Source organism: Nicrophorus vespilloides, unplaced genomic scaffold (genome assembly GCF_001412225.1).
Source record: "Nicrophorus vespilloides isolate i.1.1-1 unplaced genomic scaffold, Nicve_v1.0, whole genome shotgun sequence".
NCBI lineage: Eukaryota > Metazoa > Arthropoda > Insecta > Coleoptera > Silphidae > Nicrophorus > Nicrophorus vespilloides.
In genome coordinates, this window is record NW_017096251.1 from 26,432 (window position 1) to 35,083 (window position 8,652).

General features: G+C 33.8%; 1 protein-coding gene across 1 annotated transcript; it reads right to left on the reverse strand.

Moving 5' to 3' along the window:
• Positions 1–995: 995 nt before the first annotated feature.
• On the reverse strand, positions 996–2,689 carry LOC108556427 (60S acidic ribosomal protein P0). The gene is made up of 3 exons (XM_017912551.1): positions 2,596–2,689; positions 2,027–2,117; positions 996–1,961 (listed from the first exon to the last, which is right to left on the reverse strand). The coding sequence occupies exons 2-3, from the start codon at positions 2,078–2,080 to the stop codon at positions 1,065–1,067; spliced, it is 951 nt and encodes a 316-aa protein (XP_017768040.1). The 5' UTR covers positions 2,081–2,117; positions 2,596–2,689; the 3' UTR covers positions 996–1,064.
• Between the last annotated feature and the right edge of the window lie 5,963 nt (positions 2,690–8,652).

An 8,652-nucleotide genomic window follows, 5' to 3' on the forward strand; every position in this document is an offset into this window, starting at 1 on the left:
ATAAACTAAATGTTGATGTGCACAAATGGTTAAAATATTATTATAATCATTATCTTACTTAGCAGATGACAAAATCTTGTATCAAAAATCTGAAATAAAAAAAAGAAAATTTTAGAAAATTGAAGAAAATACTATATCGAATATATATTGTTTTGTATATTTCAGTTAAATTTTATCCACAACATTCCACCTCGTCTGGGGGGTTCTCCTATTTCTAGGTCCCAGGCGGATTGGTGGAATTTAAGACACATATTATCATCATAATAATAATATTTTAGGCTGTTTTGAATTTACAATATTTTTAATAGAATATTAATTTAAATTATACTTACATATTATGAATATTCTGGAGATGAACTGCAAGTGTTAGCTAGTTGAATGCTAAAATTAGAAAACAAATATCTAATTAGTTCTTGTTAATGCTCAGTTTGATAATTTTGATTGAATGAAATGGAATCAGTGATAAGTTTATCCACATCATTTCACCTCATCTGGGGGGTTCTGCTATTTCTAGCTCCCAGATGGATGGTGAAATATAAGGCTAACTATTCATCATTTTAAAATTATTATGAAGTAGTAGAAGTTTAAAGAAAAACTTACTTTTTGGAATCAAGAGATGTAGGTTCAAGTGTTGTTGGGCTATGTAATCTGAAATCTAAAATAAAAGGTAATTATTGATATGATCTTAATAGGTAATGTTGATAGATATTTGTTTAATATTGAAGTCAGTTAAAGTTTGTCCTCATTTAACTCTACTATTGTTTAGCGAGCATATTTCAGAGACGAAAAATAAAGTCATCATGTAAAAAGTTAGAAAGTTCAATATTGAGGAATGTGAAAACTAATTTAAAATATAATTGAAAAGTAAAATTACCTTTTAAAGCAGTGTTCCAAGAAGTGTCTGCCCCTCAGCTGAAAAAATAAAACATAATCTATTGTGATTAGTAAAAAAGTGAATGTTTGGAGGATGGTGTAGAAATTAATGGTCTTGTATGTCAAATTATGTCTTCATGTTTATTGTTATGACAGTCTGGTTACAACAACAAATCGCGTAGTCTGCGAACTTAATCGAAAAGACCGAAACCCATATCATCATCTTCTTCCTCCTCAGACTCCTCCTTCTTCTCTTCCTTGGCTGGCTTAGCGGCAGCGGAAGAAGCAGCGGCGGCAGCCGGGGCTGGAGTAGCGGCGAATTTGCTGGGGTCCTTGATGTACTCCTTGATGGTGGTGGCTTCCTTGAACTCGACGTCGGTGACGGCGGCGATGGCCAACAAGTTCTTGAATCCGTTGGCGATGCTGTGTGGAGTGGAAGCGGTGGTTGGGTATCCAATGGACAAACAGACGGAGGCCAAGTTGGCGACACCAGCCATGAACTTCTCCCTGAGATCCTCGGGCTTGATGTCCAAGATCTCCGGAGCGAACAGAGTGCCGGAATCGTAGACCTGCTCGACGAGCAGACCGTATGAGAACGGAGAGATGTTCAACATGTTGAGGAGGGTAGCCTCGGAGGCTCCGACCTTGTCGCCAGGCTTCAAGATGTGCACATCGTTGATGATTTCAATTGTTCCCTTGGAAATCTTGGTTGGGATAGACAGAGCCTGGAAGAAAGAGGTCTTCTCAGGACCCAAACCGGTGTTTTGGGCTGGGATGATGACGGACAACGGAGCGATGGCACCTGGACGAGCTGGAGCGCGGACTTTGTTCTCGAGAAGCTTGTCACGGATCTCGACGAGATCGTTGCGGGTGAACACGAAGCCCACGTTTCCCTTGATGTGCGGGAGCAATTTCTCCAAGGAGTTGTTCCTTTCCAGATGTCCCTTGATGGCCTTACGCATCATGGTGTTCTTGCCCATGAGTACGACGGCGCTGCCGCGGAGCGACATACGGATTTGTTGCATTTGTTTGGAACCGACATTGTCAGCGCCCACAATGAAACACTTTGGGTAGTCTTCCAAAAGTTGCTAAAAAGAGCAAATTCATACATTAACAAAAACATCCCTAAAATTTAATAAATAAAATGACTTACAATGAGTTTAAGGAAATAGTTTGATTTCCAGGTTGCTTTGTCCTCCCTACCCATCTTGATGTGTATAGGGACTCTTTAATGAATTTAAGAACTGTAACAAAAATAAAATCAATTAGCTTTCAAATTAAAATCTAGGAAATAAGATTAATTTTCTATATAATAAATAAATCAGGGCAGAAACACCTTATTCATTAGCCATTTGGTCAATGTTTTGACTAATAAGTATGTTTAATAAATAAATTCAACATAAATATTATTTAAATTAGAAACAATACCTCTTAAAATTTTTAACATTTTGTACTTAACCGATATATTTCCACGTAATTTAAATATATGAGATATAAATTGAAATAACTGCAACGCGTCAAAGTAACGCAAAAATTTAACCTCAAAGAATTGAATAAACAAACAGATTTCGAGCAGAATTTAAGTGAAATTGAGAAAAATATATATGAAACTCATCGAGAAAATCGAATCGAAACATATGTACCCAGTTTTCTTATGGAAAACTGCAAAGATTGCAACAATAAACAAAGATTTTAGGTGAAAAATTTGAGAACAGTTCTTACCAAAGCCAAAGATACGGACGCAGTGAACGAATTTCCGTTTCGATAGGGACAAAGCCACCTCACCAGGTGGCGTTCATGTTACTTTCATCGAGCGCGGCAAATACGAATTGAAAAAGACATCTGTAAATTTCAATATCTAATTTAATGCACAGTTATTTCATTGAGTAGTTATAAATTTTCTTTTTGATTTTTAATTATTAACTACAAATATGTAAATAATTGAGAATGTAAAAAAAAAATATTTTTTTTTTATAAATTGTCGCAAGTCGAGAAGGTGCTGTATTCTATTAAAATGGATTTGGTAGATGGCAGAGATAATTTTTCGTGTGATTGGATGTGCAGTAATAATGTATCCGAATTTGCATGCAAATAGGGTATCGTCTGAGAGGTGTGGGTTGCCGGCAATCGGGGCGATTGATCTGCGACCGAAAGCCCTTCGCGATCCGCGCGCTTTGCGATTATGGTAATTTGGAGGAATATCGCCGATGATGATCACGATGATGATGATAATACATGTTGGTATACACGCAAATTAATCAAATGCGGAGAGAGGTCGAGACGAGACGAGCGACCAAATAAAAAAAAACATAGCGGCCCTTGAGAAATCTTTTAATTAGGATTAACTCGCTTGATTGGGGTTGGGCGCGCCCTTAATCAAAGACACCGTCGCCGGAGGCGCGAGTAAAATCCGTGCTTTAATTAGACCCGAGCGCGTCTTTTCATATATTTTCTTTTGCTACACCCTCGATACAATTCAATTCCTGATTGTGCAAGAAAAAAAGGAATAACAATTTAATTTTATAATTACTAGATTCCCAAGGAAAAGGCTTGATCACAAGTTGGACTCCGCAAAAGGAAAACTCAGTCGAACCCTTCAATTATTGCCGAGATATTAATTCTGAAAATAATTATGCAAAAAATATCACATAAGTAACGAGTATTTTTAAATTTATATTTCAACTACATTAATAACAACAAAATACGTTTTTGTTTCAATTTTTTCACATTATACAATATTGAGCAATCATGATTTCTCACATGGTTATTTCTTGTCTCTGAAATATAAAATACTAAACCATAATAGAGTTAAACGAGAACAAAATTTTACTAACTACAATATTAAACAAATTACAATAATCATTTTCTTTTAAAATCATATTAATAATGAACGGTATAAAAAAAAAATCGGAAAATGTTATGATTAATAAAGTAAGTTTAGTAGTAATAGTAAGATTGGATTAACAAGTTTCCACTAATGGTGTATTTTACTATAATACAATTCAATTTGGATTCGCACTATATTGGATGGTAATTACACTGAAGATACGGGCTTCTAGCGAGGATTCCTTTGTTCGTGTACATGTAAACTTAGATCAATTTCATATTAGGAAGTTCGACAACTAGAACGGTCCTCGGATTTGAATATAGTAGGTTATGGAGAAACGAGAACATATGAATATGAAAAATCGTCGGAGGTGACAAAAGAAAATCGGATTTGGTGGGGTCATCGATCAAAGCCCACCCACAAAACAGAAAATAAATAAATCCTCGCGCACAGATAAAGCCAATGAGCAAAGATCAACAAGGACCATACAACGAAAATAAAAAAATAAAAACAAAAGAGAAACGAAAATATCAACACCGCCATAAAGATTTATGTGGCCATTATCTTCGGGCGTATTTGTATTATTTGTCCGTCGATTTATACGATCCAGATTATATAATAAATCCCGATTCCATCGGACGCGTGCATCACATAACACGGACGTGTGCATCGAAACAAATACGAATTCATGTACACGCTTATTACGAACGTCGGAATTGAATCTGCTTTGCAATCTTTGAAACGTGCACATAAAGTTAACTAAATGGAAGAAATGGAAGACTCGGGTCCCGTTTTGGAATCGATTCGTTTCGACTGTTTGAAATTAATTCTTGTAAATTTCATTCAAAAAGTGTAAAAATTTACTAGATTTTTTTATCGCGAATATCTGGTATTTCTTATGTTATCAAATTGAAAAGAGTTAAAAATCTAGCAAATCTAGTAATTTTCATTTGTTAAATTGAAAAAACTTAATAATTACTAGCTTTTCTTTTATAGTAAAAATCTTGTTATTTTATTTTATTAAATTAAAAATAGTTAAGAATTTGTTTCATAGCAAAAATCAAGTAATTTACTTTTGTTAAACAGAAAATTGAAAAGAATAAAATGTGAATATTATAAAATAAACAGCATGGAAATCAAGGTGTTCCACAAGGCACTATTCTCAGTATTCAACATTGAATATATTTATCTATGGAATTCTAAGATCAGCATTAAACTAAAGTCAATAATAATAAACAATTGCGGCCCTGCATACCATGTATCTGCGACGTTCCTTTGTCCTACGAGTTGCCGTTGTCATCTGCATCATCAACATCGGAATTAATATTAAGCCATCCAAAACTATAATCCCATCATTCCTATCCCCGTTTTCAGACGCAGAACCTAACCTAACTAAACACATGCTACGAGAGTCCCGCAGCCCCCGTCGATCCGCACAATGCGGAAAATTTATTCAAATCCGCCCCCGCACTTTGCAACCTCATTAGAGCCCCTCTCTTCCTACTCAACCACCTCATCCACCTTCGTCTCACACTCCTCCCTTAATTGTTACTAAATCCCACCCCCCCATTCAGTCGATTTATGCTCGAAACAACGCCATCAGCAAAATCAACAACGACAACGAAGACGAAAAACAAAATTTACGCGCATTTCGATTATTCTTTGCTCCCGACGTTTTATTAATTAGTCGCGCTCGAGATTTGAATGCCATGTCAACATTCAAAAACAAATAGAACGATTAATTTCAATATCGATATTACAGGTGATATCGATTTTCGTTAATCAAAAAATAATTTTGGCATATAAAATTCAAAACAGCCTTTTTTTAATTCTCAATCGAAAACGAATCTAAAATGGTTGAAAACTAACTTAATTTCAATATGCAGCAGATTTTTCATTGAAAAAAAAATATAATTGGATGTTTTTGCAAATGGGAATTGAATGTTGATTTCGAACATGTTAATGTTGAAACAATAATGTTGAAATGGGAAACAATAAGTAATTAAAATAATGAATGGAATTGTGCAATCGTACGTTTTACGAAATAAGCTTGAATCCGAAGTAAAAGGGAGAAGACAAAATCGAACATATAGAAATGATAAATAATGAGGAAAAAACTTTACAAGGCATATCATTAGCTTTGTGTGAGCCCCAATTACGTTGTACCTGCGTTGATATTTGCTATTATATTATTATTTTATGGATCTGAAATGTTTGCTCTTCGTTCGATTCGTGACATTTTTGTAAATTAAATAAATTGTCAATCTTCCAAATAAAGTAACGGTGGTCATCATAATAAAAATAATAGTAAACTACAATAAGAATATACGAGAGCAAAAATATGATACGTGTACTTTTTTCTTCATTTGTCGGTCGTATTATAACTTTTCCCATTTCTACTTTTGCACACCAGAGACGTGAGTTTTGTCTTACAAAAAAAGTACATTTGTACTTCGAAAACTAAATCATACACATACATAATGCAATGATTTTTGTTGGTAACATTATTAATAATTTGAAATTACGACCGTTTTCATTTAGTTTGCATTTTTTTTAATGAAAATTCTTATTTTAATTTATTCTTAATTATTGGAAAATATAACAGATTTTATCAATTTTGTATATACATCTCGATACATGGTAGTTAGGTTCTTAAGAAAAAAAGTGTAAATTGAAATTATAACTTTTTTGAATGTAAAATTGTGTAATTTCATTGTTTATTAATTATGATTTTTTTATTATTATTACTAAAGCAATCTAACATATGACATAGATATCAAGCTTTATGAATGTGGTAAAAGAAAAATAAAAAAGGACACTATAATGCTTAACCCCACTTCACATATAAAATAATTATTTATGCACTTGCAAATATTAATTTATTGATTATTAAAATCGGTTGGGTAATTCTTGCGGTTTAAACCTCTTCAGTCTTCGACGATGATCTGCAGTATTCATCAGCTCCGTAGCCAGTTGATTTGGGTGATTCTCTAGCCGATGATGGTATCTTGTGCTAGCCTATGCTATTTCTTCCTTGACGAAACTGATGTTAGCCTGCTTATGGATGTCATCGTTTGTGAAGAACCATGGAGCATTGGTAATTTTCCTCAGCGTTTTGGACTGGAATCTCTGTATTATATCAATACTGGTGTTACAGGCAGATCACCAAAGCTGAATGCCAATATCGGTTTTAGAACGGCTTTATATAGGAGCACTTTGTTTTCTGTTGATATGCAACAGTGTCTTCCTATTAGCCAGTCCATCTTCCTAGCCCTCAGATTGAGACATTTTGTCTTGGTTGTTATATGCGTTTTCCAAGTAAGGCGTCGATCTAGGTGCATTCCAAGGTACTTGGCCTCATTTGCCTGAGGACTGGAGGACAGGTCTGTCAAGTAAATGTCACATTCACCGACTTAGCCTCGTTGGTCATAATTCTCCACTTTTTTTTAGCCAGTTTTCGATGTTAATAAGGCTGGCTTGGAGCATTTGTAGTGCCAGGATTGCAGTGTCATCAGCGAACGTGGCCACAGTGACTTGTTGAGATGTAGGCAAGTCCGCCGTGAAAAGGTGTTAAGGGGCCTGAAACGCTTCCCTGAGGGACTCCAGAGCTGATCGGTCGTAGAGTAGTCATTTCGTCAACGGGGAGGCACTTTCAGGTCAAACACTGAAAGAGTATTAATTAATTAATTAAGTATGATTTAAAGATGAAATAGTATACGTGGGGAAGGCACTTCTTAATTTTGTATAGCAGCCCTTCATGCCACACCCTATCGAAAGCCTGAGATATGTCCTGGAAACCAGGAAATTATGATTTAATAAAAAAAATTAAGGTACATCAAACAAAAATATTGAAAGACAAAAAATATGTTATTTTTTTATTAATTAAATACAAAGTACAAAGGAACAAAATATAAAATCTAAAAGATTCATAAAAAAATATTGCAAGGGTTGATGTTAGTTATCATCATTCATCACTACCATTAATCACTGTCAATCTATTCTCGTGATTGGTTCAATGTCACTTTCATCAGTCAAATGAAATCTGTTATGAACATTTGCATCTGATTTCTTGTTAGATCTTTATTAAGACGAGCAGTAATTGAAAGATTGTTGGAATCGAAGAATTTGTTCAAAATTTGAGTCATTTTGTACAAAATGATTACCTAATTTCTTTTCAAATCGAGTCTTTCGCGGATGATTTTTACTGTAAATGCAACTGGTTTAAATTTATTTTATATAATTAATTTAGAAATTCTGCTACAAACTGTTCAATTTTATAAATATCACCTTTCAATATTATATAATAAAAAATATTAAATCAAATTATACTTTTTGATAGGGGCATATTTTTTTAATTAAATTGAATTATTATTATATAAAAAGATATATAAATTAATTAGTTTCTTAAAATAAAAATAAATGATTTTTGACAGAACAATTGTCACTTTGATATTAAAAGAAATATGTAAAGATTTAGTAAATCTTCTCTATGTTGTAAAAATCTTCATCCATTTATATTACAATGAGATTCTTGAATAATTTTGGTAAAACTCATTGAATCAAATGAAATGAAGTGAAGACAACTGTGAAGATAATATTTTTAAAATTTGGATGTTTTATTATTATGATTGTGTAATTGCTGAAAAACAATGTGAAATGAGTTTGCGAAATGAAATGTACATGCAAATTGCTCAAATTGCATTAAAGTCCTTTCAGATTGAATCTGATGAAAAACGCGGATGCTTATGATCGTAAAAATGAAGATAATTAAACCAGAAAATGTGTGAACGAGGCGCCGTTTCCACTGTAATTCCTTCCTACACACCAGGAAAATTGGACGCGAACGTAGCGCGACGTGTTAATTTGACCGTGCTATTAGAAAAAACAAAACAATAATGTGTATTAAGTAAATGGAAAGCGAAATGGTGCGTGAGTATGTGTGTCCATTTGGT